Source organism: Scatophagus argus, chromosome 17 (assembly GCF_020382885.2).
Source record: "Scatophagus argus isolate fScaArg1 chromosome 17, fScaArg1.pri, whole genome shotgun sequence".
Lineage (NCBI taxonomy): Eukaryota > Metazoa > Chordata > Actinopteri > Scatophagidae > Scatophagus > Scatophagus argus.
Genome location: NC_058509.1, coordinates 1,384,137 through 1,412,084, shown reverse-complemented (window position 1 = coordinate 1,412,084; position 27,948 = coordinate 1,384,137). Strand labels below are relative to the sequence as shown.

General features: G+C 43.0%; 1 protein-coding gene across 2 annotated transcripts; it reads right to left on the bottom strand.

Moving 5' to 3' along the window:
* Window positions 1-64: 64 nt before the first annotated feature.
* Window positions 65-26,856, bottom strand: LOC124074406 (venom phosphodiesterase 1). Of its 2 annotated transcripts, none has more exons than XM_046417309.1 (25): window positions 26,821-26,856; window positions 23,886-23,955; window positions 20,424-20,564; window positions 20,094-20,219; window positions 19,434-19,494; window positions 19,054-19,151; window positions 18,848-18,927; window positions 17,640-17,759; window positions 16,333-16,442; window positions 15,078-15,143; window positions 14,832-14,904; window positions 12,008-12,116; window positions 10,862-10,984; window positions 10,132-10,163; window positions 9,848-9,975; window positions 9,568-9,637; window positions 9,268-9,355; window positions 8,996-9,168; window positions 7,232-7,277; window positions 6,992-7,146; window positions 5,733-5,868; window positions 4,142-4,219; window positions 3,683-3,815; window positions 2,247-2,403; window positions 65-670 (listed from the first exon to the last, which is right to left on the bottom strand). In XM_046417309.1, exons 1-25 carry the CDS (start codon window positions 26,839-26,841, stop codon window positions 497-499), a joined length of 2,568 nt encoding a protein of 855 aa, XP_046273265.1. In that variant the 5' UTR covers window positions 26,842-26,856; the 3' UTR covers window positions 65-496. The 2 variants fall into 2 exon arrangements, with proteins under 2 accessions (XP_046273265.1, XP_046273264.1); XM_046417308.1 differs by lacking the exon at window positions 26,821-26,856 and adding an exon at window positions 25,353-25,931.
* Between the last annotated feature and the right edge of the window lie 1,092 nt (window positions 26,857-27,948).

Sequence of the window (27,948 nt, the reverse complement as noted above, 5' to 3'; positions counted from 1 at the left end):
ATTGCAAAGTGAAACTGTGAGTGAAACCCGCTTCCTGTTCAAATTTAAATAAACTGTTAGAAAATCTGTTTTTGGTTTTTATTTACAGTGAGTGGTACAGCATGAGGAAACCTTCAGTTAGTTAGTTTATCCAGTTGACAGAAACGTTTCTTTTAGACTCCCTACATTACACAGAAGAAAAGGCCTAAAAACATCCCATGATTTCCCAAACTGCGTGTGATCATGTGGCTAAAAGTTCTGTAGCGCCACCAAGCTGACGTTTTTACATCTCGTCTCATGTGGGCTTTGTGTGAAATAACCCTTTAAATACAGATTACAAAAACAATAAATCAGTAAGACAGGAATCATGACAATGGGGCTATGATAATAAAAAAATAAAATTAAATTAAAATAAATAAACACTGGAATTGATACCTACAGTCAGGTGTTGACAACGTGACTACAACACTTTGACAGATCACGATGGCGATTTTCTTTTTTGTGGAAATTGGTGTTATCATTGTTTTCTTTGAATGGCAGCTGTGGGGCGGGTCTTCACCTTCAGCAGCTCTGGGATTGGTCGATTGCTTTCCTGGTAAAAGTCCAACCCTGCGATCCATTCGACGTCTCTGACTCGTGACTGATGGAACCACATGTGGTCCTCCACCCAGTTCGATTCAGCTTCTGTACTCTGTCAACGCACACCAAAAAGCAGAAAAACTGTTTTAAATTTGACCATTCTGAACAAACAACATCCATCGTTTCCTGCTCTAAAGGAACAACTCAGTGTGCGAATCCTCACTTAGTCAGGGATTTGACGATTTTAAATCGCCAGGAGCCACGTGAAGCGAACGATGAAGCCACACAACTCTCTCTTCTTCTACATAATCTCACGCAGAACATCTTCACTTTAACCAACATCCTCCTTCACTGATGCTAGTTAGCTCTTGGCTAATAACGTTAGCCTCCTCAGTCTGGCTGCCAGCAGCTTGTGAGCATCTTTTTATTTGTGTCCAAAGCCACCCGACTTTGGGGGGCACAGCGACATAAGTCACATCCAAGGATTCAAGGAGCTTTATTGTCATTTCACACATGTAGAAACATGAGGTGGAACGAAATTAGTTTCCCCGGTCCCGGTATAAGCCCAATAACCTAACAAAATACCTAATGCTATAAATATAAAACAACACTATATAAATATAAAAAAACAATCAGAATAAAAGATATAAACAATCAGCAATCGAGCCGTCCCTTATTTTAAAAAGTTCGGCTCGGCTGTACCTTATGCGCTTGTTTAGACAAACAAAACAAGTAGAGCTGGCCTTTAGACCAACACAAAAACTACAAAAAAGGCGCTTAAACCCGGGAGCGCGAGAAGCCGCTGCACTACTGCGTGCCGCCATCAAGATGAGTTAGTTTAGCTCAGTAAATATCTCAGGTCTTTTAGTGGGCTGCCTGCAGTGCACTTTAGACATTCTGAAGGAAGAAAAAGACTGAATGAATATTTTTGGAAGAGTGGCTTTTCATTTTCATCAACGGGTTTTAACAAGTCAACAAAGAATCAAATGTTCATTTTCGTTACTCGGTTTGAAATAAAATCTGGTTCTGAACATATCTGTACTTTTACAGCATTTGGCAGCAGTTTTATCCCGTTTTGTTTTTCATCTGCTCCTTCTCCGCTCCTCCTTTTCTTTCCCTCCTTCTGTCTTTCTCCTCTGCTCTACAGTTTTACAGGTGGGGGTGGCTGGAAGCCTACAGTGCAGAGAAACTGTAGGCTGGTTGTTGGTTGCAGGTTGTTTTCACCTTGAGCCATTTGGCATTTGGTTAACACACACACACACGCTGATCAACTTGCCTTGAGTTTTAATAAAAGCGTGTCTTCAATCTGCTTTCTTTATTTTTCACCTCGTGAACCTGTCAGTGAACAGAGTACCCGTTTGTTCTGGTGCAATATGCAGGCGCTCTGGTGCAATATGCAAGATCGATTCATGGAAAGAATGTTTTTTCTGTTGTTTCTACAGCTCATAGCTTGTTAAGATAATGTCTCCTTGGTTTTTATCTTTGTTATTTTGGAAGAGCTCCCCTCCTCCTGAGTTTCAGTAAAAGACAATGGGCAGAAACAGCAGACAGTGCCACTTCTGTTCAGGACCAGCCAGCGAGGCGGCTCACAGGGAGTCACTTTCATGAGGGCATACAAAGAGTTTCAGTGTAGTTTTTTATACCAAAGGAGGATTGTGTGAAGAAAGCCAGACACTGGACTGTCTTACTTTGCAACTTTCCATGTTGCTGGGTCTGTGAGGCAGCAGGAAGGACACCGTCTGTAGCTCGCCAACACAGTCGGCCACTGGTAGGGCCGAGTCCTTGCAGCTGGTCAACACGGCAAAGTAATGTGTGGGCACAGAGATGTTTGTGCCAGGAACAAACCTAGAGTCACAAAAAAAGCAGTATTACTCATCAACAAAGCTCGCTGGAAGTGCAGTGAAAGCAGGACATTCGTGTTCAGTAATGTGCTGCTTCAACAGCCTCCACTGTTCTGGCTGCAGGAAATTTTGCTCCATTTGGACACAATGGCATCAGTGTGGCTTAATCAGGTCAGGCTCACGCTCTATGTAAAAGGCTGGAGCTAAATACAGGTGAGGAGGAAATAATGTGGCCGCAAGGTACGTAATGTCATCTTGCCAGTTTGTATATAATGTAAATTTCCATGGCAAGGTAATCACACCATATTCAAACTTTTGCTGTTCTGGATTATCGAGTCCTATTTTAGTCCCTGTGGGTGTATTTGTGTTAATGTCTCAGCCAAACTGTATTATGGAGTAATGTACAAGATGGTAGTTCATTCAAAGTCACTGCATTTTTTTAAATATTTCAAAAATAAAAGCCTTGTTAAGAAATGACGGGATACAGGAAGTGCTGGCTTTGTGTTAAAAGATCAGAAAATGGAGAAGCTTTATACTATCACCCAATGGATTACTAATACACCGAGGGAATTAGAAAGCAATCAGAATAATCCAAAAAATGTAGAAATGATCTCTAATAAGCATTCTTCAAATACATTCAGTCTCCATGTACCACACATCTGCAACACCTTACATCATGTTTCTTTTCTGTCACATGCAATTTATGTCTCATATAAAGCACGACTTCCCTTGCTGTTGAAAGGGGCAATACAATAATGAACTCGTCTTGCTCATATTTTAGCAGCTGATTGTGCTAAATCACTGTCTTGCCATTTGTTTTTAAATGCTCTCTTTGTGTGGAAACAGAAGGGAACATCCTGTCAAATGTCGTGTCTGGCTGGAAGGGTGACAACATAAAGGGGAAAAAAAAACAACAGGACGTCTATGGAAGGTGTTTGTCATCACAAATTTCCAGGAGGCAAAATCAAAAAACATTTCCTTTTTCTTTCCAATGTACTCGCTCAAACGTAATCGTCCAAATCATACGAGTGTTGACTTATAATGTGAGGCTGTGACGGGAACATTTCCTCAATGAAAACTGTAGACAGAACGTAGAAAGCAGAAAGCTACTAGTAGAACCTTTGTTTAAAGTGCTATGTGTGCATGAGCAGGCACGCGGCTGTATTTTATCTCATGAAGTTGACTTGCTGACGTGGCCGCCGTCATAGTTTATGCGATTTTCTGCAGTTAGCTCTAAGCGGTAACACTAAGATTTCCATCCTTGGTGGGGACACGACACTTACTGCTGGATCTGCTCTGCTGTGTCAAACTGGCCGTCGTAGTTGTAATCAAAAACGGGACCCGTCACCACATTAATTCCGTTGTAAATGGAGGCGTATTTCTTTAACAGGGTGTTGTGAAAGTAGTCCCAGATCTCTAAGAGGAGAGAGGAAAATAAAAGCGGAAACAGTCAACTCCTCGAGCTGATGCAAAGACAACCTGGTCACTTTACATTATTGTGTTTCACTCATTAAGCCTATGATGAACACATCAGAGCACAGATGATGGAGGGGACATTTCCTAGCTGGAGGCAGACAGAACTGCATGGAGAAAGCGAGGTTTACAGTGATGGTCACAACACTGCGAAATCAACGTTCACTTCTTGATGATATGCAGGAAAATTGTCTATTGCCAGTTTAAATGAAAGAGAAAAAGATACGTTTTATAGTTACTGTCCTGTAATGAACTTGTAAATAACTTACTCTTAAACTCGGGGTACATTGGCACCACATTACTCATTAGCAGAGCATCGTACTGCTGGTCCACTGACACGTTCAGATCTGCAAAAACACAACAGGAAATAATTTACTGAGTAATGTGTAACTGCCTCATGCTCTCCTTTGTAAAATCTGTAGACTTTTACATGAATAATTTTCTCTTTGAATTGTTTTTCTGTTTCAAACTCGATCCATGCATCTTACAAACATACACCCTCGAGCTGCTTAAGCCTTCCTGAAAAGCAATGCTTCTTTGTTCGACCAAAAATGACTCACAAAGGACTGAATGCTTCTGCGGGCGATCTATTGCAGTATCTCTTTTCCTAATCCTGCATTCACCACAGGCACAGAACAAAACATTACGCCTGTTTCAGACATTCTCACCTGCTGCATTGTGTTGAAGGAGCAAGCGGACAGAAAGAACAAAACTGCTTCAGTTCTGAAGAAGGCAGCCTTTCACTTACACAACACTATGCAGCTAATCAGAGTGTGGTGACATCATAGCAGACTTCCAGTGGAGCTCAGTGCAAGTAATTATTTTTAATTCTTGTTGAGGTTAAAAGCTTGACTACACCCTCATAGTGTGTGTGGGCATACAGCACAACATTTTTATGAGGTCCATAATAAAGTGTGAGTTCCAGGCAAGGGCAGAGACGGCATCAGACGTTTATCAAGTAATGGAGCTGATATATAACTACTGAATGACTTTGAATTAGAAGTTCGAGTCAAGCATGAGTGTAAGGTTACACAGAACCGGTCTAAACACAGATGATGTTTTTATTCTATAGCCACTGTACTGTGCAATCAGCATTTATTTCCTAATGATGAGTAACAGGACCAGGCCCAAGTGGAAAAGATAAGTACGGTGAGCTACTATTTCAGTGATAACAATGAAGTTGTGTTGCTGGGTGATGAATGAGCTTGTTAGGTATGTTACATAGAAACACAGTGTGAAAACACTCTGGGCAAGGCTGTGCAATGGCACAGATATACAAAATTATTAAGAATTTTGCACATCTCATTACTCAACTGTGTTACCATCTATGGAGTGAGAAGAGGTGGGGGTGGATGGGCTGAAATTCTATGGAAGTTACAACTTAGAAGCATGACAAAGAGACAGAGACAGAGTATTCTCATGGTCAGACCACATAGATGTGTTTGCACCACACACTCTTATTCCCTTATTTCTTTTAAATCACTAGCGATTGTGAACAGCGACGGCAGAACAGCGTCGGGTTGAACTTGCTCTGCAGCCTGGGGAGGCAAGCCCCGGCATTAAAACGGCTAAAAGAAAAGGCAACAGATCATAGCTTGTTTCGGTTCATATTGTTAGCGAGCAGGGTAGCATTAGGGTAACTTTCAACCTTTCAGGGTGGAGTTTGCTAGCTTGGCATGGCTTGTTGTTATTTCTAAAGTGACAGAGAAAGTGAGTAGCAGCTCAGGAGATTCTCACATCCTTGTGAACACCAAAAGATAAGTGTGTGTGTGCGTGTGTGACTGTATGAAGCCTATGGCCAGACTGAGTCTGGGTTGTGGGTTTGATTGGGTGATGCGTCAGGCGGGTGCTGATACGTACTGGGTGGGAACAGGAAGGCATATATCAGGCTCCCGGCACTGCTGTACTGGTCACATCTGGGGCTCTGGGAGGCTGGGAGTCTGACATCAGCTCTCAAACAGTTGGGTGTTACTGCAGGCAACTGATCCAAGTTTATCTGCAAGAATGAAATAATCCATGTTTTAGTTATGTCAGTTTATGTCAGAAACACAGAATTCAGGCCAACCCAAAAAATACTTCAGATTTTATGAAAATAAATTTGCATTTATGTGCCAAAGTTTTAAGATCCAATTACCCTAGCTAAACCACAAACCACAGCTGTGGGGCAGCTGCTTATACTGAAACTGCTTCCTAAGGAAGAAATCATCCCTGCACTCTGGGCAAAAACCAAGACCATACCAGAGTCTGCTGTGTGTTCCCCTTCTGTTGTCTGTCCTGTTTGTCTGCTGTCTTGCAGGGTCTCGTGGGCGGGATGAATCACTGATACTGGGAGCCCCTGGCCAGTCTCCCTTGCACTACAACACCCTTCACTCATCACTTAACACACATCCAACTTCTGACACGGGTTATACTGACTTCCACACCTCACGCCTTGAAATATGTATTTCAGTTGTTGTTAATTAGTTAATAAATTTGCACACCTTATCTGTTAAAACCATGTGTCTCCAGTTTTTGTCACGGCTCGTGATGTCGTTTATTATTTCACCGAACAGTTCAACAGTACTCAGTTCAACACTCAGGTTGGTGTCTGAAGATTCTTTAATGTGCATCTGTGTGAGCAAACAGCATCTTCTGACTGTTGTCCATGTGGCTGACCGCTGGATTAGTTAGAAAATGAAAGCTATCTCTACTTTAGTTGCTAGTTCAGAGTGAGCAATCCGGTAAATCGGTGCTCAGGAATCAGATTAACATCAAACTGTGTGCAATTCAAAGCCCTGACATGAGAGTCGGATCTCGTCTCAGTCCATCCATCCGTCCATCTTCTTCTGCTTCATCCGGGACCGGGTCACAGGGGCAGCAGCTTGAGCAGGGATACCCAGACTTCCCTCTCCCCAGACACTTCCTCGAGCTCTTCCGGGCGGACCCCAAGGCGTTCCCAGGCCAGCCGAGTTACATAGTCGGGCATGCCCGGAACACCTCCCCAGGAAGGCGTCCAGGGTGCATCCGAAACAGATGTCCGGAGCAGCTCTACTCCGAGCTCCCCCCCGGGTGACGGAGCTCCTCACCCTCGTCTCAGTCATACATTCTTAATATTGTTCCTTCAGCACCGACACACTTACCGGCTTGTCGACGGTGAAGGAGCTCCACAGAGGCATCAGGGCTTTGTGGCTGTAGGCGCTGATGAATCCCTCCTGGTACAGGATGCAGTAGCTCTGATCAGGCTGCAGCATCCGAGGACGACCAAACGGCACGTGTTTCTTCTCTGCAGCCAACTCTGAAAGTCGAAAAGATATAGATCACTCAGAATCAGTGTCTTCATGAGGATAGACATTTTCATGTTCAATTCGTGTTCCCCTCACCTTCCTCAGCGGTTAGATTCAGACGGCTGTTTATTGTGTTTCCACTCTAAAGAGGGAGAGAGAGAATTAAAAACATATGCTGTTAATGGAAGCTCAAGTAATGTGTATTCCCAGCGAGCTGCTGCCCTTCGACACAGAGGTTCTGCCTTAAAACTGAAAGCTGTTCTTCAAACTCCTCCATCTTTGTAAAGGGTTTATATTATATTTCATTAAAACTGAACCAGTGCAGCTACGTTTTATAAGATACATTTCTAGACCTCAAGTCAAAGCTTATTTTATTAATGAAAAATCCTTGCTGAAAGTAATCCACAGACTTTGGATTTTTTTTATACCACATCCAGAGCCAACAGTGCGAGCACGTCTGTTCCATGACCCCATGTTTACAGCACGCATGATGCTGAATGCCAGTCAGCCATCAGACTGAATAAAGTAGTAGTGCAGGCATTACGTGACTTGTTAGCTGTTGTTCTGACAGCTCAGTTTTTCAGGCTGAGGACAAGAAGGCAAAAAAAGGGCTCTGATCGAAAATCAGATCTAATTTAGGACCACAAATGAAATTTGCCTCAGTCAGAATGAAAAAGATCCGTGAGATCAGTGCTGTTCATACCATCATGAAGAAAACAGATCTGAGTCTTCACAGTCTGAGCTCAGTCTTGGTCTCTTCTCTGATGCTCTTTGAGTCCTTCTTACGCTTTATTAGAAGTGAGCGGAGGTCTGACGGCGTGGAGGTTGGGGTGCACTGTGTCAAACGTGTATTTAGAAGACACTGACTGAAATTGTAATCAAATGTGGTAGTTGCCTACTATAGTCTTATCACAGTCTTTCCGTGGCTTTCATTACACCATCACTGCCATCTGCAGATATTTTAAAAGACTTTTTAAAAATGGCTGAAAGTAATCTGGGGTTCTGCAGAGTCGTCCAATATTGGTGTTTGTGTTTGGCAGTCAGTTTGGTAAAATGCAGAATTTGGACTGGCAGCTCAGCAGGAGGCAGACTACTAAACAACCTGCCTCCCTTTATCTTCTCAGTTACAAGTCACACAGACAACATGATGTGGATAAACACTACAGCAGCTGCAGCCACAGCAATATAACACCTTATGTGCGTCTGAAGGAGCTTTGATCCTGGTAATATACAGAATACAAATGATGTGTCTGACGAAGGACAAAACCTCTGTACTGAGTTGGATAAAAGCAGCCATGACTCATCGCTATAATTAGTGCATTAAATCAGAATGCTAATGGAATGGAGCTGAAACTGAAAATTTCCATTTCTATCCTTCAGGGGATGAGTCAAATTTAAAAATGTCTGAGCTTTCATTTGTGTCCTCTCTGCTTGTGTGAGAGCCTTTGTGTTCAGACGTAACATGATATTTATATATATGATTATATTATATAAATATAAATGCACTTTCTGTTACTGGAACACAAGAGAATTCCAAAACCGTGCTGCCTGCTGTCCGGAACCTTTTGGAGCGTTGCTAGACTTGTTGTTACTGTTCCCTTCTTTAATGAACAGGGTTCTGTGAAGGGACACTCTCAGATTGGTTCCAGTGCTGGTCTGAACATGACCTCTGCAGCAGACTATGATCACACTGCTGACTGTGCCAAAGATCCGATTTTGTGCTCAGCTGTGACTCGGAGCTTCTCTTCACAGTGTAAACAGTACAAATCACAATCTGATCTTATCAGTCCTGATTTGGGCCACTTTAATATGCGGTCTTGAATCAGAAACGGGTCTGATTTTTTGCAATGCGACACCCACCAGGGCTGCACAGGAGCATCCCAGGCTGTCTGCAGGGTCCAGGCTGTTCAGCGGGCACTGGGCAGGTTTGCTCTGCTCTGCAGGGGATGCTGGTGTGTAATAGGGCTGCCTCAAGATGTGATTCATGCTGCCGTGGGTCCCGTTGTTGTCAGCAGGCGAGATCTCCAGCACATCTGCATGGAACAATGACTGTTTAGTTCTGTGGATCACTGGTACATAACTAGTAATAAATAACTAGTAATAACTAGTAATAAAAACCGCAACACACTCACCACACATCATGTTGTACAGCTCGATGTTGGAAAAGGGTTCGATTTCTGTTTCGTTAAGAAACTTGGGTCCGTAACTGACGAACATGGCCTGCAAGACGAGATGAAATAAGAAACCTGAAACATTTATTTCACGGCTGCAACGAGAGAAAAAGGTTATCAAAATGTATTTAAACTTTGGGAATAACTGCAATAAAACCACAGGCAGTGAATGACTGAGATTCTTTCAGCAGTTTGGAAGGAGCAGATGTTTTTTTGGAGACGTTACTGCAGTTTAACAGAGCAGAGCAGTACAGAGCTCACATGCATGCTCTCAGCATCGTTGTCATATCCATGAGTGCCACCAGCACAGAATGTGAGCGATCCCGGATACCTGTGGACACACACACACACACACACAACAGTTTTTCACATAATATAAGCCTCTGGTTTCAATCAGTGCTACAGAGAATGACATCACTGACAGTGGAAAATTGCATTTTCCTGGAGTGACCTGATTACAACATGAGCTTTCTCTGAGCTAATTCACAGGCAGTTTGTGGGGGGATTGTGGGTGGACAAACTTAAGATGCATGAAAGACACCTCTCAAACAGCCATTTTGGGTCGACCAGGACATTAACATCTTCAATGCGACGGCTGTTGGCAAAGTGGAGGCGCTTCGGTAGGTCGGCCTTCAGGTACGGCTTGATCTTTTGGTCTGGCTTCTTGCACTGAAATCAACAAAAATGTGGACCATATTTTTATTTTTAACATTTCCTAAAACTGTTCTGCTAATTACTCATGTTTGTCAACACAATGAGCCTTCTTTCAAGAAGAATGACTTTCTTGGATATCCCATTTCAGAATGAACATAATGAAATACTCACAGTCATATTGGCAACAAGTCCTGCTGAGTCCACTGTCAAAAGAGAGGCAGAAGTCAACATTTCTATCACCACAGCAAAGAATCTGTTGATCTAAAAGATCTAAAAGAAGCTGAAAGGCTGGATACAGCATTTGACACTGAGATACGGGTGCCCGCAAACACAAGGATCACATTTCAGGACGTTAACTGAGCATGCAGACTGACCTGACCTGTCTTTCCACGATGAAATTCTAATTCAGAACATGGGTACTATCCCCACATCGCTGTGATGAGTCAAATCTTCCTTCTGCTCTAAATTAGATCATCTATTACATGTTACACAACACAAAAACACATTCCTCCTCTTGCAAATGCTGTATCATATCGAAGATCTTGAGACTAAAGGGGTCAGGGACCCGTGTGTCACGCGGCTGGACTGATGCGTTGGTGGAACATTAAGCACATTCATTCAGCCACTGTTCTGACAAACAAAACAATATTTGTTCCACTTGCTCCACTGAATGGATGAAAAATGTGAACACCTACAGCTGCTGGGTGGAGTCTGTTACAGTCAGGTGGATTTCCATCTCCTTGTTTGATAAGAGAAACCGATGGGCTGATAAAATTTTGACGTCTTTTTTGCTTATGAAACTCATTCACCAGATTTTTTTGACTTGTTACCAGTGCTTCTTAGGTGAGGATTCTCAGAGGTGCTCAGCATTAGAGGAGGCGGCTTCAGCACGTTTACTCACTGACTGTGTTGTTGTCTTTGGCTCTGATGCGTCCAAACGGTCCCTCAGTCACCCAGTATTTGCTGACGTCACCCACCAGCTCCTGCATCACTTCCTTCCTGTTGCAGCTCGTCTCCTCCATGCCTGCGGCAGCAATCAGATGTTATTATCTCTTCATAACACTGTTCTATTTGTTTTCATTTTTATCACAGTGATGTAATTATACGTAAGTAGGGATGTTAAAACACTTACTCCCCAGAAATAACATAACAGCTTTGAAAGTTAGTTTCTGAATAGCCTTGAAACTTAATTCCTTTGAACAGAATCCACTTACACCAACTGTTCATCTTGTTTAATAATATCAGGGTATGCAAAGAGCTTCACGGTGAAGGCCGGGTGTGGGTGGGGAGTTCACCTCTGCTACCACCAACACTGAGCCGCTGGCGGATGAATAAGGAGAGCCAGAGCCAGATGGGAATTTTGGTCACCAGACAGGCACCCCCTCTTTGAGATAATTACCACAGGATCTTTAACAACCTCATCACCAGCAGCACAGACTTCCCTGCTGGCAGCAGCAACTTGTTACGTCACTTCAGGTCTCCCACCCATCCCATCCCATCCCATCCCATCTAACCAAACCAGTGCTGCTCTGCTGGCTGTTTCAGTTTGAACAATTATGTTCATGTTTTCTCAGCAGCTGGCTCACATGCCAGAAACATGTTTCCAAACATTTTCCACAAGTTTCGAAAACATGTGCCGCTTGGATGAGTCCGAAACCTGCTTGCTGCTCGTTTTATGAAATATAAGTGAAAGCAAACTGTAATGGATCCCCTGTGGAAAGTCTCAAGTCTCTGAAGGTCGATCTTCAGAGAACTGAAAGGGATGGCCCTGCAGTTGTGTTACAATTACACAGTACTAAAAGCAGTCTCAGCAGCTGGCCGTGACTAAACAAATTACACAATGGTTACAATTTAAAGCAAAACATGACATTTCCTAACGATCAGTCACATCCTGGCTGATACCTGCTTTTGCCCCAACAATCCGAGGCCTGGATATACAAACACTGTGAAAATACCATAATATAGCGTATGTACATGACTGCACGGTGAATTGTTAGTTTCAAATAACGATTTTAAAAAAAGAAAATATTTCCACAGCTAATGTTACCGTGGTCTGCCACGATGACGATGTTGAGACAGCGATGTAAGCCAATCTGCTTAAGGCCGTTCATAAGCTGACCAATGATCTTATCCACACCCTGGATTGCTTGAATGATCTGCAGGGAATGGAGGGCAAAAACACACACATTGAACAGCTGATCATTCATGATTTTAATCTAAATTATGCACTGCAATAGTCAGCACTGCTGTAAAAGACTACTGTGAAAAATAAAAAGGCAAAGGAAGCTTCACCTGCAAACTTAAAGATTTTGAGTACAGCTCAAAATAATATTTAAGCATTTCAGTAAAAGAGGGAAAGATTTGAACACTTTCACAGGTAATCAGCTTTATCCACTGTTGCTGGTGTGGCCCCCTCACCACCCTGCTGGACCACTGATGTGGAAGAAGCGTACGCTCGATGTTGCTAAAGCTGTGAGCTATTAAAAGGTGATGTCTTTTTTCCACTATGAAACCACAGGAGTACAATCTGCCAAGTGATGCAGACATAATTTCTCAGGACGTGTTTCACTGTTTGGTGTATCGTGAAGTTCCAGATAAAATGGGTGAACAGGATCCTGCAGAGCTCCAAGGGTTTGGGCTGTGCTTTTGCCAAAGCAGATGGCAAGCAGATTGTGTAAAGGTGATGGTGGGCACGTCAGAGGTGAAGTTAACTCTGGCAGACAGTTTCAGTATTACTCTAAGGCAGCCTCAGACAAGACACTTGGAAAGGAAGGTTCACCAGACATTATTCAAGAACACAGATGAAGGAGGACTTTGTGTCCTGTCTGTGATCCAAATAATACAGATGAACAATTCACTGGGAATCTGGGCAGGGCAGCCATGGTTCAAAGTGTTCCTGAGCAAGACACAGAGCCCAAAAATAAATTGTAGTGTAGTTATATACATATAAGCAGGCGGTTTACTTTGTCAAGATAAAGTTACAAAACAGGGTTGCCAAATAAAAGCTGCGGTTTGTTTCACGTGCCTGTTAAAGAAGGCTAATGGAGTGCACACTACAACCAGAATGAATTTTTCACCTGGCAACATCACACACAAAGTCGACGCAAAGTCGGACAGAATGAGCGAGTTTGAGCAATTTGAAAATATTCAACTTCAGAACCAGATCAGATTCTGTAGCAGTTAACAGCAGCAGGAGAGCTGAGAGTTTGTTTTCTTAAATTTTATTTATCTTCACTCACTTCTAAACCTGTGGCAGCAGTGGGTGTCTACCTACCTGTGGTGCCTACCTGACCACACCTGGCCTGTTAAATACAGTGGTGTGAAAAAGTGTTTGCCCCTTCATGATTTCTTATTTTTGTGTATTTTTGTCACACTCAAATGTTTCAGATCATCAAACAAATTTAAATATTAGACAAAGATAATACAAGTAAACACAAATTGCAGTTTCCAAATGAAGATGTTCAGTATTAAAGGGGAAAAAAAAATCTAAATGTACATGACCCCGCGTGAAAAAGTGATTTAACTGTGATGTCACCCGGGCCTGATTACCGCCACTCCTGTTCTCAATCAAAAAATCACTTAAATAGGACCTGCCTGACAAAGTGGAGTAGTAAAGCCATTTCTAAAGCTTTGGGACTGCAGCGAACCACAGTGAGAGCCACTGTCCACAAATGGCGAAAACACGGTACAGTTGTGAACCTTCCCAGGAGTGGCCGGCCGACCAAAATTGCCCCAAGAGCGCAGCGACAACTCATCCAAGAGGTCACAAAAGACCCCAGAACAAAATCCAAAGAACTGCAGGTGACTCCACCATAAGAAAGAGACTGGGCAACAATGGCCTGCATGGCCAAGACGAAAGAGTTCCAAGACGAAACCCGCTGCTGAGCAAAAGGAACATAAAGGCTTGTCTCAATTTTGCCATAAAACATCTTGATGATCCTTGAGACTTTCGGGAAAATACTCTGTGGACCGAGAAGATGAAAGCTGAACTTTTTGGAAGGTGCGTGTCCCATTACATCTGACGTAAAAGTAACTCGGCATTTCAGAAAAGAAACATCATACGTAGGGACCTTAAAGACTTGCAGCAGATGTCCTTGTATATTACTGCCTCATGTCTGAAGTTAACGATCAGAAAGAACCTCCTCCACAGCAGTTAACTGCTGAGCTTGTCTGTAAACCACTCTGACGAAGAGCCCAGCAGGTGGGTGGCCTGTGTTTAATGCTGAATGTTAATGTTCCTTTTATAGTTTGTTTTGGTCATTAACTCGCAACAGTTTACCTGAATTAATAATAAAACATAAGCTACCCAAGTAAGTACCGTCAACAATACTGTCACGATCAGTACCAGTTACATTCCTGTTTGGCGTTCTCTCTTCATACTGTGAATCAGTCATCCACACATGCTTTTAGTTTTAGTTTATGTGGTTTTCTGATGCTTGCAGATTTTTTACTTTACTACTTTACTTGACCCCTTCCTTCCTCTGCAAAGGAAAAATGAGTAGAGCTCCTACAGCAGCCTTGCCTCACACCTGGGACACGCCAGGTCAAAGAAAGGAACAAATCTTTCCAGCTCCGCTGATTCAAGACAACGAGAACCTTATCAATAACAGGCGTTAACGCAAGGGCTTGTGATCACATGATCTGATAATGTGCCCAACTAAGACAAACAGCACACAAAGTGATCTGATAAATCCATCAGTATGGACAATGTCTCTGAGTTCAACATGACTCATGAAGAGTCCGACTGACAGCAGCTGCTTTATTTGTGATCTCATTCAGCTCTTTTATCTGTGGCAAATCAGGACTTCAGACTTTTAGAATTGTGCGATAACAAGGCTTATCTGCGATCATGTGTGGCCAGGTGAACTTACCCCTGCACTGACAGGACCATAGCTGTGTCCAGACTTGTCAGGTTCCTCCAGGTAAAGCGTGAACAAATCAGGTCTGGTGGAAAAGGTCATCAAGCCATTAAATCAAATTCACAAAAAGGTTTGATTTGGGTACTAATGCCATTGGTTAAAAAAAAGGTTTAGGGTGAGTTTATCTGAGTGTATCCTGATTCCAAAATACCAAGCACTTGACATCAATACTTTCACATTACCAGAGGAACAACCAACCTTTCATCTTCTGGCAACTGTAGCCACTTCAGCACAGTAAACGCTCTTTCCTCAAAAGGAACTTTACTAAACAGGAGAGAGAGAGGCAGCAGTGAACACTGTTTCTGTTAACCAGTCCCTACTAAGCAGACTAAAAGGCACATTATTTGTTGTACTTTTAAGAAAAAGTGATTTCACTTTTTGTCAGTTGCGCAAAAGGAAATGTGCATCTTCTTAGTCACCAGGCCTCTTGGATGTACGCCTCTTTCTGTGATAAGTAAAGGAAATAGTGCTTGCTTGAAACTGCACACGACAACGTTCTGTGGATTGTCTCGAGTAACCAGGCCATAACTTGTAGAAAGAGAAATTGGGTTTTTTTTGGCACTTGACCAGAAGTGAAGTGTCATCTAACTCCATTACAATCAAGATACAGCAAGTAAGAGGAGAACTGTGTAGTTTGGAAGAACTCAAATCTACATGTGGAATGACATTTCTAGTGTGGCAGTAGATGAGGAGAAAAATTCCCTCTTGGTGAACCTCCAGCAGAGGAGCGATGTGTCGAAACACGGGTTTCCAAAAACAAGGTTTTCACACCGTCCACCACACGTGAATTAATCCACAGCTGAAAGTAGTCCCCAAGTAATGCATTATGTGTTATAACTACAGTCTTTTAAGAAATTACTGAGCCTTTTGAAAAAAAAATGTAGCTATATCTCTAGGAGGTGCTGTTAAAGGTTTACACCCTTGGTAGGAACCAATGAGGAGCTTGGTGTTGAGATAAACACAGGATAGGACGTCGGTGTCAACACTGCGATTCCTCTATCCTTTCAAAATAATCTGAACATGTCATGCTTGTGGACCTTCTTCTGGTGAAGACAGAAACTCGGGATGTGAATACGATCTAAATGGCTGCTGGGATTTTAAAGTGATACCAGCACTGTGAGAACTGGCAGGAAGGGCTGGGCTCACAAAGTTCAAGAAGGCCTGCACAGACGTGCATTCAAACATGGTGTTAAAACACGGCCAACGTAAACAATTTTACTGTGACACTTTGAATTTAATGTCTAACATAAAAAAAGCATGTTGGGGCCTGATATCCTGAGAGTCCACAGAGCAGATGTAAGCACCTAAATGAACAGCCTCTGTAAAGCTAAACAAAAAAGAAATCAGCAACAACTGAGGCAACTACAAAAGAGACACGTTTGGTTTGATGGTGTCGTAACTTCAGTTTCAGGGCTGCATTTCCACAGTTAATGAGGCAGACAGAAAGTCTTACCCATTGTAGGGCTGGTAGATGTTGGGAAAGCTTCCGTTGATTTTGACATCTGATCCTGGCCAAAAGAAAGTCCCAGACTTCAGCCCCTGGTACTTTGCTGTATGCCAAATCTACAAAGACAGACAGGAGAGATGATGTCCACTGGACAGTGTCTCAGAAATCCTGAGCATCAGACAGATATACCTGCTGCTCATGATGTGCCTATTCCCTCAAATGACTGAAGCTGTGTGTCCAACTGTATCAAGTGAAATATTCATAACATACACATCATTTGTAGCATGTTTAGTGTCACTGCAAGAATTTAAAATAAACTTATGTTGAATCAAATAAAGTTTTCAGTTCTATCACTGTGAATCCTGTGCGTAATTCCCACTCGGGAAAGGGGTCTGCTTTCACAGTGTCTCGAATCATCTCTTTGTCCTTCTCACCTTTATTGAACCAGATTGATTTTAAGACACCAGAGCCCAGACGAAAGAAAATCTGAGGTCCTAAAATAAAAATGCTGACACACTCCTCTAAACTGGCCTTATATCTTACTGTGGGCTAAACAGCAGGAGAGCTGCAGACCTTTCTTTGCTCTTGGTTTTGCCTATCAGGCTACATACAAGCTTACTGGTGAATTTTGTCAGAGGTTAGAATGCAGAAACCCTCCCACTCCCAGTGGTCCAAAGCTCCTGTGCCAGCACTGTAAACAACACCCCCCTGGCGCTCCAAGCTCCTGGTCTGGCCAGAGCCAGCTAATGAGAGCACTATCTACATGGCTAACTGAGCTAACAGCTGCTAAGTTAACTGGTTGGTCAGCGGTTACCCTGGTGATATGCTGCCTCCTGTTTGTCCACAGTATGAATTCGACAGGTGGCCAGTTCTCACCTGCACAAATAAGGCTGCACTGAGCTCTTTGTAGGGCAAATCTAAATACAACATTATCCCCCATGAAGAATATCTAATAACGAAACAAAACACCTGTGTGTGTGTGTGTGTGTGTGTGTGTGTGTGTGTGTAGGTCTGCTCCATGCTGGGGACAGGATCATAGAGGTGAATGGTTTTCCTGTGAATGGGATGGAACCTGAGCAAGTTAACCAAGATGTGGTGGGTTATTTATGTTTATACAAACTTTGAAAGGAGACACCACATTGTATTTTCGGAAAAATTGGAAAGTGCAACGTCTGTACGTAAGAAGAATTTCCCCTCGGGATAAAAAAAAAAAAAAGGAAATTCTGATTCTGCAAAGACAGAGCATTAAGACCTGTTCTGTGACTTCATCACCCAGTGTGCATCTCAAGTTCATTTAACCTAACAGGACTTACAGGCTGTCCGAGGTACCAGTCAGGGTTTTCCTTCTCTGGACCCGACAGACTGAAGGTGGCGTCAAACACTGGGTCATACATGGTGTTGTCAATCAAACCATTGGACTCTGGATAGAGACCCTGAGAGGAGAGAAGAGCATGTGTGACAGCTGTTTTAGATATGAACCAGTTTCTCAATAAAATTAAGTTATGAAATTTCATGCTGCATGTGTCTGCACGGTTACATGGAAAGTTTGCTATCTGAATAAAGACCGAGCCATAAACGGGCTGTTGTCAAATCTGTGTAAATGTTATCTGTAGCCGGTATTCCCTCAGCTGTTTTCCTGGGAAACTTCTCCCGGGATGGTCTGACAAACACGGCAGCTTTAGCTTCACCAATCAGAATCATATCATCTGCACTCTGATGTCGTACTTCCAGACAGCTCAGCAGTACTCAGCCTTGCCAAAGCCTCTTCGCAGGATAATGACAAAGGTCTGCATTTAAGAGTGCTGTTAGCAGCGAAACCCTTAGGCTGAAATTCATCAGAAGCTTGAAACAACCTCTACATCCAACAGATTTTCCTTTGAATTTTCACACACCTTCAAAGCAGGCCCTGAATGCCTTAATGCATTACAGCAGCAACAGAAAAAGTTGTTGTGTGGGCAAACATGCTCACAATGACAATACTAATATGTCATATACATGTTTAGCAGCCATAATTTTTTACATGTTCACAGCTTTACTTCCCATCGTAGCATATGCTAACATTAGCCAATTAGCCCTTAACACACAAAGGAGTGTTTGATGTGATTAGCTGATGATGATGATGGAGCTGATGAAAAGTTAAGAGATCATCAAAGAGATATTACAGTTCATGCTGAGGGAAATATGACTTCATCAAAGTCGGTCATCCAGTCGATTCTGTGACATTTCAGCTATAATCACAAATGTCTAACTCATAGCGAAGCTGAAGAGGTGCCATGAGGTGAGTGAATCATGTAAGGATTCATTCTCTGGGGATCATGAAAGAAAATATTTCACAGTGGATTACTGAATAAACATGGATGATATTCGAGCTCTCCAACAGAGAAGCCCAAACACTGCATCGCCCCCTAGTGCCTGGCTGCAGTGTAACTCATAAGCCCCTCCCCCTTCATGTTAGCACAGGGTACATGAGCCAAACTAAAAACTCAAAGTGGTCTGTTTCTGCATGTGTGTCGTGATTTACCGTGACAATGGTATAGTGATTGGGGAAGGTCTTGCTGGGAAAGGCTGCCTGCATGTATGGCGCTGAGGCTCCACAAGTCTCTGTGATGTAAAGGACACAAGAAATATAAAGACCTGTGTTCATGAGAGAAACTAGTGTCTTAGTTATCAAAGACATCTTCGTTGACCCGGGGGACATTGGAAGTGGAACAGAGAGAAGACACTAACTGAGTTTGTCCAGAACAGGCATGAGCGCGCTCCATGTTTGCAGGTACTCAGACCGCAGACCATCCAAAGACACGAGCAGCAGAGGCTGGCGCTTAAAGCTGTGAGGGGAACAGACAGAAAAGATTAGCTCAAATACAGACACAGAACAGTGTAGTACTGTGCTGATGAATGAAAAGCTGATACCATGAGGCAAGAAGAAAAGAGAAAAGTGCCTCACATGGACAAAGCTGGATTAAAACAGTGAAAAAGCAAGTCAGTGCAGATGCTGACAGATTTGTAAAACAAGACACACATTTGAGCTGACAGAAAACAAAGCACACCTGAATCGGATCACCTTTTCAGATTTCTTAATGTGTTTTCTTTCACATTAAGATTCTTACCCTGGTGGACACATGGGGGCTGACAGGTCCTCACACTCGTCCTCCACCCAGGCTGTCTCTCCTACACCAGGGAGCAACAACACATAATGTTTACAGCATATTTCAGGATCTTAACCCATAAAGAAGCCTCTGCTGGTTACAGCCATGTACGGTCAAACATTTATATCTCAAGCTGCGCAGCCAGAGCAATGCAAGTTAAAAATGGCAGGTCAGCTCTGTGCAGGCCTCAGTTCTGTTCTGTTCAATGTGGTTTGTCCTACAGTATCGATCCCTAAATGCACATTAATACACATGTTGTTTTCTTGTATTATTAATGCACATTTACAACTTCAGATGACAGAAAAACCTAGTGTTACACAGTTTGCCTACATAACCTACGTGCTGCATTTAAGCACAATCAACTGAATAAAAACTATATCCATAAACCGTGCAGCAGATGCAGGGATTTGGTCGGGGTGGATGGTGGTAATTCGAAGAACAGAACTTTCACACGAGAATCCAGGTTTTGAATCCCATCCTCACAGCACATAAAATACTGAGGACATTTAATCCTTAGGATTTGTGTACATGGACACAAAGTTTTCAATATTTACCTTGTCTCACAGACTGTCCCGTTTCTATGTCATATTAAAATCTACTCATCCCCTCTCGCCTTCTCACCGTGGCACACATGTTTGTAGTTGGTGCAGCAGTCTCCTGCAGACAGGCAGTCATCGGAGCAGTGACACCTGCTCTGCGTTAGCCTCGTCTCTCCACAGCGCAGCCTCGTGCACTCCCACTGCTGAGCTGAAGTCAAACAGTTATGGGGTCAGCAGGCGTGGAAAGACGCAGATTTGTTTCTATTACAAGTCAGTCAAAGCTGCAATATTTGTTCATAAACTGACATCAAGGTGACTGACAAACTCAACCAGCTAAGAGCAGAAAAGCACCAGTTATGTCATGTTACGGACACAGGATTTATGATTTAATGATTAAAGATGAGAAACTCACTTGGAAGGGTGCAGATATCGTAGTAGTCAAAGCAGCAGCTGTTGGTGGCTTTACAGTTCTCGTCACATCTGCAGCCCGGCACGTCACCGTCGTACGGCTCGTAGCAGCGATTCCTGCAGGACGTGTGGGCGATGACGGGATCTGGAAGGCAACACAACTTTGTTATTGCTATATTATATTACTTTTTTATTCAGGTGGACCTTCTACAGATCATTCACATGAACGGAGAAACATGCTCAGCAGGTGGAGTATAATTTAACTATTACATTTCCACGGCTGGTCGACATGCAGTAAACTGTTCTTATTGTGGTTAGAACCTGTCAAGGTGGATTTCTGCCATCCGGATTTTAAACACGGGAGGCTGTCTGCTTTCCTGTTATGTGGTGTCGTACAGCGCAGGCTGCTGCAGTTCTGTGTGTGGTTTATCCAGCCGGTGTTGGCGTGGCAAACACTATACTGTCCTCTGTGTTACTTCTGCATGTAGTAAAAACATTCAGCGAAAGTGTTACGTAGGCTACAGGACGACTGGTCATAATGGTATAAATGATAGTTTTATGAATGATTACAAAAGACAGGATGAGATGAGTAAAATTAAAAAATTCAATTCAGTTGAAAACAATTTGCTGAACCTTGGCTGCAATATCTGAACTTGTCTTCATGTAAAGTGGACATTTCAGTTTACATGATTGCGGCTGCAATTTAATCTGTTTTTTTTTCTATGTAATTCAGTAAGATAAAAATGAAAAATAATTATGTCAAATGTAGTCACCCCCCATGCTGACTCCATGGTTGCAGTCTTGACCTACAGCTTAAACAAGTTATATTCTGAGAGTAAAGTTGTGAAATGACAAAGACATACAAATGATGAGCATGAGCAGTGAGGTGATGGAGTGGTGACTGCATCTCTCTCTGAGCTGGTGGATTTTCCAACATAATAACTCATCCTGTTTATTCCTCTGGCGGCTGGCTCACCTGCACAGGAGGAAACGTGCCTGGCTGTGACACACAGGCGTCACTGTGATGCTTTAGTTTGTTATGACTGACGGGAGGGCACACGGCTCTCGTGTTAGTTCAAAGGTCTGCTTACTCACTGCATCTAAATATCGCTGTGATCAGTATCATAAATATTTAACATGTAATGTTCACTGTACGACAGGTTGTCTTGATAAAAACTAACTTTATGCTCCAGTTTGTAAAGTGCAATTTTATTCTAGCAATATTGTGACTTAAATGTGTTAAAATGTAGTATTTAACGTAAAGCTGAAAAATGAAAACTTTGTTCACATATATTAACATTTCAAAATATCTTACAACAATGTCAAAATATTTATATTCATAGACTTTTCCTGAAATAAGTTTATGGTTATGAAATCATACTCCAGTAATATTAGGATTTCTTCTGACATTTGCAGTTTAACAAAAAAAGACTATTTCTGAATGAATTTATTCCATAAAGCAGAATAAATCTAAAAAGATAAATATGCATAAAACATTGAGCAGAGACGCCAAAGCTGCCCTGTCTGTTGGCGTTCAGTACTGACGTGTCCCGGCTGTGGTCACGCTTTGTGCTTGTCATGTCCTCCTGCGCTTTGTTTTTGGTTTTCTTGTCCACCGCTTTTTGGTTCTGCATCTGCTGGACAGTCACAGTTTGGTGTCATGACGGCCTGCCACAAGAGACGCTTTCATGTGTCACCGCCATGTGATGTCACAGGAATTTCCCATGTGACATCAAGGTGTGAATCACCTTCAGAGACGCAAACTAGAAAATTCTGTGCAGTCGGCAGGACTGGGGAAGCCCTGTGGGAAAATGAGAACGTCTACTGAAAGACAACAAAGTGGTCCTGAAACCCACGACTTAACCACTACGAGACGTTTTCAGAAAGTTTAAGCCTCACAAAATTTAAAAGACAACTGAGAGAGATTATTTCTCGTTTTAATTCCACATGAAATCATACTCACATAATTCACGAATACTACTGGACTGTCAATCTGAGCCAATAACTAAAATTATCAGCAGCAAATTCGGGTGCTTAATATTCCCGCTTATTGGCCCCGGTCCCTGAGGTCCTCTCTGGAAAAGAGCCTTCATTTGCCATAAGCTCTGACAGCAGACTCTTTCATGGTTGTTTGTTTAACTTGTTACTGCCATGAGTTACTACTACTCCTCTGTGTTCCTCTGCAGTTGCCCCTTGGGGACAAATAAAGTGAGGTGAACTGAATCAAATTTTAAGGATAACTGTAAGACTCTACCATTAGCAGCTGTTTCCACATTTACAACGATGATGTGTGGCATTGCACTGGACTGCAGCGCACAGTCTGTACTGCTCCCTGCAGATCTGAGCACACATACGACTGATGACTGTGATGGCCTTAACCCCCCTCTGCTGCTGTGACAAGCAAAGCCGCACGGTGAGGTGGGATAAGGATGCAGAGACCCAAGGTCGGTGTTCTCTAAGGGGTGACGTTCAGAAGCCACTCAAAAAGCTTGTCTCAGTTTACAGCTCAGCTCAATAAAAGGAAAGGTGTGTGCCATGCTCAAATCACGCAAGTTTCATCTTAGTTTTGTATGTTTTGTACTTATCACACCAGCATGTCCAAACACGTCTCATCTCACGCACCGATTGGGTGAATATGAGCTGAGGTGGAAGAGCGGGTGGTGGAGACAACTCAGAGTGACGGCCACTTGGACCAACCAATAAACTGTCATTTCAGTGAAGGGTGGGATCATTGTGGCACCAAAGGTGGATATTTTGAACAACACCTCAGGAGATTACACAGCCATGTTTGTGAGGACAAAACCAGGTATTATACATTTGTATCCACCAAACTGAAGGTTTCAAAATATCATCCACGGTCAAATGCCGAGGCTGGCAGGGGAGGCACAATAAAGAAGTGTAGCTGACATTATAACAACTGTAACTGGTTTTAACGTGACCTTCACTTGGCCTCTGACTAAGCAAAGCTCAGAGATCCTGGAAGTGTGGTGCTCTCCCAGGAAAGACAGAGCCAACTGGCCTGCAGCAACTAACTCTAAGGCAGCTGGCCTTAATCAGCAACATCTTCATATTCACCACCCCTGACAGAAACAGTCAATTTGATGTGAGAGACAGCAAACATAATGGTGGTACACGCATGCTCAAACTAACGGATGAGTGGACATTTTCCATATTAAAATGATGAGTCACTACACATCTGACTCACCAGAATGCAGACTTTGTTTGACAGATTATATTTGAAAGGAGAAGGCACCAGCATTAGTACGGTTAAGGGTCGAAGCAAAAGAAGTCAAAATAATAATTTTGCTGAGACATATGAGTCTGGGCAAAGTGACATCTTTTTGTCTGAATACCTGCTTTTCAAGTCAGTGAACAGTTTCTTACATATCTGAGCCTGCACAGACATTCTGCTGTCCAAGTGCATGTGTGCATTTGTGCGTGCCCATGTGGGTGTGTCTGACAGCACCTTTGTCCAATCCAAGACCAAGTCCAAGACCGAGGATTATGGTCACGATCGAGATGGCCAGGACACCTATCTGTGAGGCAGAAACACACACAGAAGAGACTCAAACATCAAACAAAGTAGTCAGAAGAAGAAAATCTAGCCACACTCACTGTCACCTGATGACAGACATGTTATATAACATCTGTCTACAGCTGCCTGTGACATGTTTCTCACGTTCTTGTGCTGTTAGATCATGCCAGGAGTACAATTTACTGTGGTTCTGTGACGCTCTCTAAGCAGACAAAGGGCAGTTATGTAAGGGATGATGCCTTACGAGAGGAGACGGACGAGGCCTGAGTTGTGTGATGCCGTCGTCCTGGTTACACATCGTCACTTACTGAAGCTTTCGTGCACTTTGCAAAGCTTTTCACAAGTCATAGCCCCATTTCCCTGGTAACAGTTGAGGGTTTGGCTGATACCCAATACCATCACATAAGGTTTCTATGCAACAGAAACGCTGTTCAGTATTCCGGTTAGCAGGTCAAACCTGAGAGACCGCAACTGGAGATATTTGCAGTACAGACAGTTTACTACATATACTACTACATAGTTTGTCCATAAACAAATTACTGTCAGCTGTTTGTTTTGTTCAGTATTTCAGACCAGTGATTTGATAATTAATATTGCATCAATACCTGATTTCCTGTTAAACTGCTCAACGTGACGCAATTATAATCTGACTAAAGTGCTGCTCATTAAGTCTGTATTATTCCCACGAATGGAAGCGCACTGGTTTCACATCTGTGGGTGTATTATTAGTATGGCTTTCCTAAAAATCAAAACAGGTAACAAATCCTCTGGCCTGAACCAGAAAAAGGTTCAAACCAGCTGTGAAGCTGGCCAGTGAAATCGACAGAAAGATCACAGAGTTTTCTAGGGAAAATCAAACTGATGGAAAAACAGGCAGCTTGAAAGACTGCAAATTATTAACTGGATGAGTCACAGATTAATCAAGTAACATGACAAGTGATGATCATCACGATACTGCCAGTAATATTCGACAGTAGTTTGGGTATATTACTGTAAGAGTGATGCATGCATAGTTACTCATAACAGGCTAATTTGTACTGGCAAAAACATGCTATCAAGTACTACTTAGCTTATGCAGTCTTATTATCTTATGCGTTCTCTACACTGAACTTACATTTAAATGGAATCCATTTGAATTACTCATATGATAGAGTGGAAAACAGTGGCTCTGTTACAGTCACCCTGCCAGGGATCGGGTCCCGCACGAGCCCAGTATGCGCACTATCAGTGTGTAAGTGTGACGATGTTAGAAAGCAACACATATCAAAGCAGATTTTACAAGCTATTAAATTCTTCAACTTCAATGTAAAAATACGAAAGAAAAAAAACAAACATCTGTAACTGTGCATTGTGGTCTTCCCCATTACATTACGATTCAGAACCAAAGCCGGTACTCACAATGATCTTCTTTTTCCTCGACTCCTTTGTCAAACCCATGGCTGCCACACACACTCTCACAGCACAGACACAGAAAGACAGACGGACGGACAGAAACACGTTCCTCTTCTTGTGGAAAAGGGAGATGTCACAGAGGTGACCTCTGGACTAGGTGCAAAGCAATAGGTAAGTAACTGATTGCCAGAATGCGGTGATAACATCACATTTGTGTGTTTTCAGTCTGTCAAACTACACCTGACGACGCTTTTGACACCTTTTGACTGCACAGACTCACCTGATACACCTGAGATGAAAAGGTAAAGTGTGGGTAATGATTGGCTAAGGACGGGAATACTCTGAACAGATGGCCGTAATATGGGAACATGAACTTATAATGTAAGACAGTGATTGCTGTGAATGTGATAACTTTGAAATATTTATTGGTTTATTTGGCAGGTATTAAGATAAACTATAGCAACTCCAGCCAAAAATAGACTATTGATGATGCTGAGACAATGGGAAACGCTGACTGGCACCTTGCTGCCAGGAAGCTGGCATCACAGAAACCTTGAGCTTGGAACTATGACACATCACTTCACTTGATAAACTCAGATTATCTGTTGAATTCTGAAAAATCAGGACCTTTGCACTGAGAGACGTCCTCTGACTGGCACCACAATCATTAGCACAGTGCAAACACCTGCGGCCTGTCACACAGCTGTCATGTTAGCACTTGGTTTTTACAGATGGCGATGTTGGTTGCCTGTCTGCCTGTCGTGAAACAGACTACAAATTATTAATTCAAACGCCCGGATTAACAGAAAAATTTTAATCTCTTCAAATGAGCCATCAAGTCTTGAATGACTTCATTTGTGGGGCAGATGTATCTTCATGCTATTTTAACGTAGCCAAACAGCAGTTGGCTGAGGTTGTACTTTAACGGTTAGCCATGCTAAACTGCTAACTGTAAAAACATTAACAACGTGCTAATGCTAACGCTAAATTTTCTCTATGGCTGACATTCGACTAGCGAACGTTAGCTATGACTTCAAGTGAACCGTTAGCTTAATTATCAAATACGTTGAGCAAATGATACTTGGCCAACATGAACTAATGAACAGGAGTTGTCTTGAACCACTGTTAAGTTTCTGTTGAATTTTATTCTTGAAAAAGTCAGAAAAGTACCTTACCTAGCTACCATTAGCTATGACCCAAATTGAACCATTAGCTTAATTACAAGACATGGCAGCACACAGGTAACAACAGGTGTTGGAGAAACCTGACAAAGTTACCTGACGGTGGCTCTGTGCAGTACGCGCTTTGCTTCCATAGTAAGCGGTCCGACTTCAGGGCTGCAGCTTGACACCAGTCACGTCTGTTAACCCGAACATTACGGTTAGCACATTTAGCTTAGACACCAATGATCAAGTCCACACGCAGCCGGCCGACAGCTCCGACGCGTCAGCGCGAGTGGTTTGAATGCTTTTACACATAAATGATCTTCCCACATGCCACGGTGGTGGAAAGGTGAGGACTTTGTTGAGGGCACAGCAGCGTTTTAAGATTTCTTTTCTATCGCAGTATGAGGATAAACCTTTCGGCAGAGGGAAACTCCCAGCTCTGACTGCAGAGAAGCCATCTTTTCATACGTGATCCCTCCGTGAACAGAACCGAATCAGACCAGTCCCAGCTCTTTGTTCTGTTCGTCTCTCCGCCTTACGTAACACTTTACTTTTTGCGTGTAGCAGTGGCCCACGGAGACCCCACCTTCTGCGTTTATTTTCCTATCTTCTCATTATATTTCTACACTATATAGACAAAAGTATTGGGACGGCTGGCCTTTACACCAACAGGGACTTTAATGACATCTCATTGTAAACACACAGACGGCTTCACAGCTCTAACAGCTTCCACTCTTCTGTGAAGGCTTTCCACGAGATTCTGGACTCTCTTTGAGCATAATTTTCCGGGTTATTCCAGATCATAATGTACTGACGGGCGGGACGGTGGTGCAGTGGTTAGCACTGTCGCCTCATAGCATGAGGGTTCCAGGTTCGAATCCCGGTCTGGGCCCTTCTATGTGGAGTTTGCATGTTCTCCCTGTGCCTGCGTGGGTTTTCTCCGGGTTCTCCGGCTTCCTCCCACAATACCAAAAACATGCACATTAGGTTAATTGGCTACTCTAAAGTGTGAGAGTGTGTGGTTGTTCGTCTTTGTATTTTGGCCCTGTGATTGACTGGTGACCAGTCCAGGGTGAACCCTGCCTCTCGCCCGTAGTCAGCTGGGATAGGCTCCAGCTCCCCGCGACCCTGACGGATAAGCGGTATAGAAAATGGATGGATGGATAATGTACTGACATTTTGAGTTTAACAATCGTGCCTTTCTGCAGAAGTCCTTACTGGTGTGCTTACAAAGAGCAACCATCATCCGGCTGTAGTTTCTGCAGTGCATCACATACGCACTGACCAGAAATACTGACTTTTGTCGAAATACGGGCGGGAGTTTCATTTCCTGACTGTGGTTATGAAGCAGCATTAACCCTCACTGGCGTAATGCTGCTTCTTCACAGTTACATGAGCCACAGGCCCTTTTTTCAGCACAGGGAAACCACTGTGAA